Source organism: Austrofundulus limnaeus, unplaced genomic scaffold, assembly GCF_001266775.1.
Source record: "Austrofundulus limnaeus strain Quisiro unplaced genomic scaffold, Austrofundulus_limnaeus-1.0 Scaffold91, whole genome shotgun sequence".
NCBI lineage: Eukaryota > Metazoa > Chordata > Actinopteri > Cyprinodontiformes > Rivulidae > Austrofundulus > Austrofundulus limnaeus.
Window position 1 is genome coordinate 18,324 of NW_013952493.1, and position 2,194 is coordinate 20,517.

Consider the following 2,194-nt stretch of genomic DNA (forward strand, 5'->3'; position numbering starts at 1 on the left):
ACAATGGATTGCGAGTGAAGCCTGGGCAACAGCAGCTGTACTTCAGACGCTCAGCTTTATACATTACCTTGGAGGCACACTGGGAGTAGCGATTCGTCGAGGAGACATACCAGGACTCAAGGAATTCCTCTTACAAATACAACCTGATAAAAATGACAACTATGGAAAAAATATGGTAGAATTGGTTGGGTTTTAAAGAAGTATCCCAGGAAGACATATTTAATAACGTTTCTGAAAATTGTCTTGTGTCCCAGGTCAGCCAGTTTTGGGAACACACATTCAGATGTAGATTTAATCCAGCAGATATAACTGAAGATGATGAAGTTCTATGCACCGGAGAGGAAGATGTTAGAGGGGCAGAAGCTGAGTTTTTGGATCTCTCTAACCTTAGGCCTGAGTACAATGTTTAYAAGGCTGTGTATGCGCTGGCATATGCTCTTGATGCCATGCTGCAGTGTGAGTCAGGAAAAGGGCCTTTCAGTGGGAACAGCTGTGCCAGTTTGCAAACTCTGGAACCATGGCAGGTGAGATATCTGCAAACAGCTGACAAAAATAAAAGATTTTAAAGACAAACACTTTAAAAGAAGATTGAATTCACTGTATAATCACAGTAAGAGATTARATCAAATCTCTGGGAATGTTTATATAAATCTTTACTTGATCTTCATCACTGTCCTCTTCTCTGTTCCTTTTTCTGGTATGTAGCTTTTACACTATTTGCAAAGTGTCAACTTCACCACTTTGTTTGGTGATCAAGTGTCATTTGATGAGAATGGTGATGCTCTACCAATATATGATGTGATGAACTGGCTGCCRCTCCCTGATGGAAGAGTTGAAGTTCAGTATGTGGGTGAGGTAAAGAGGACTGCACTCAGAGGTGAAGAACTCACACTTGATGAAAACAAAATCTTCTGGAACTTTGAATCAAAACAGGTTAATTATGCATGTTGAGACAATTTCTTGACTGTAAAGTAGAAAACTATCTATACTATATGGAATGACAAATTGTTGATTTATATTTTTCATTTAGCCTCCACGTTCAGTGTGCAGTGAAAATTGTCCTCCAGGTACCCGAGTGGCCAGAAGAAAAGGACAACCTGTGTGTTGTTTCGACTGCATTTTATGTTCTGAAGGAAAGATCAGTAACAACACTAGTATGTGTTCTAATATATTTAATGAAATAATAAAGCAGTTTTTCTTGATTGTTTCAACACATTTTCTGATACTTGAGACCAAATTACCACAATATGTAGCTTAAGAATCAATACAATCAATAATCGCTAGTTCTGCAACTGAAAACACAGTTCTGCTTTACACACAAATTTTAGTTCGAAAACACACTTTTTAAAAAAAAAACACTACACACATTTTCTGCATTTTGGCACATTTTTAATGAAATAGCCCTTGTCACAAAGAATACATTGTTATTCAAAACTCTAAAATTAGTTGTTCTTTTATGCCCACCGTTCGTCACATGGGCAAACACCTGTCCCACAGATTTGCATGTAGCAATCAGAACTACGTATAGCTTTAAAGTGTGATAAAGAAGAGGAGGATGGTGAGAACATGGAAGGACAAGGACTGTAATCTCTGATGWCWTCAGAGCCACTTTGRTTACGCATGTAAAAATATATAGGGGTGCAACTATRCATGTATCTGTATCAAACCGTTCAATACAGTACTTTGGGTTCARTGCACACTTGTATCAAACAAWACAGATTTTTTAATTTTATTTGATCAACTTGTCTTCTGAAGATGCTCTGTGTTGAAGTCTCAGAGGATCTACGTTTAACTACTCCACCTAGGCTGCATTGTCGRGCATAAATCCACTGAGAAACTTGCTKTTTCAGCAACATTTAATTTTAAAAATGTACTTTTGAAGTTGAAGAAATGTTCTTAATTTCAATAACTTAAGAAGGGCACGTAAACTTGCCTTTTTTGTATCAAAAATATATTGAACCGTAAGACTAAAGTATCGAATCGAACCGAATCATGACTTTTCTGTATTGCTGCACCCCTAATACATACAGATAGATAGATAGATAGATAGATAGATAGATAGATAGATAGATAGATAGATAGATAGATAGATAGATAGATAGGTAGGTAGGTAGGTAGGTAGGTAGGTAGGTAGGTAGGTAGGTAGGTAGGTAGGTAGGTAGGTAGGTAGGTAGGTAGGTAGGTAGGTAGGTAG

The 2,194-nt window shown here is 37.4% G+C and overlaps 1 protein-coding gene across 1 annotated transcript in view; it reads left to right on the forward strand.

Annotated features, from left to right (window-relative positions):
* Positions 1-2,194, forward strand: part of LOC106520344 (extracellular calcium-sensing receptor-like) — a 6,333-nt gene that overhangs the window by 1,628 nt on the left and 2,511 nt on the right. The window contains exons 3-6 of the mRNA XM_014012371.1: positions 8-175; positions 255-524; positions 706-933; positions 1,031-1,154. Coding sequence (XP_013867825.1) covers positions 8-175; positions 255-524; positions 706-933; positions 1,031-1,154 — 790 coding nt within the window. The remainder of the gene's footprint in view (positions 1-7; positions 176-254; positions 525-705; positions 934-1,030; positions 1,155-2,194) is intronic.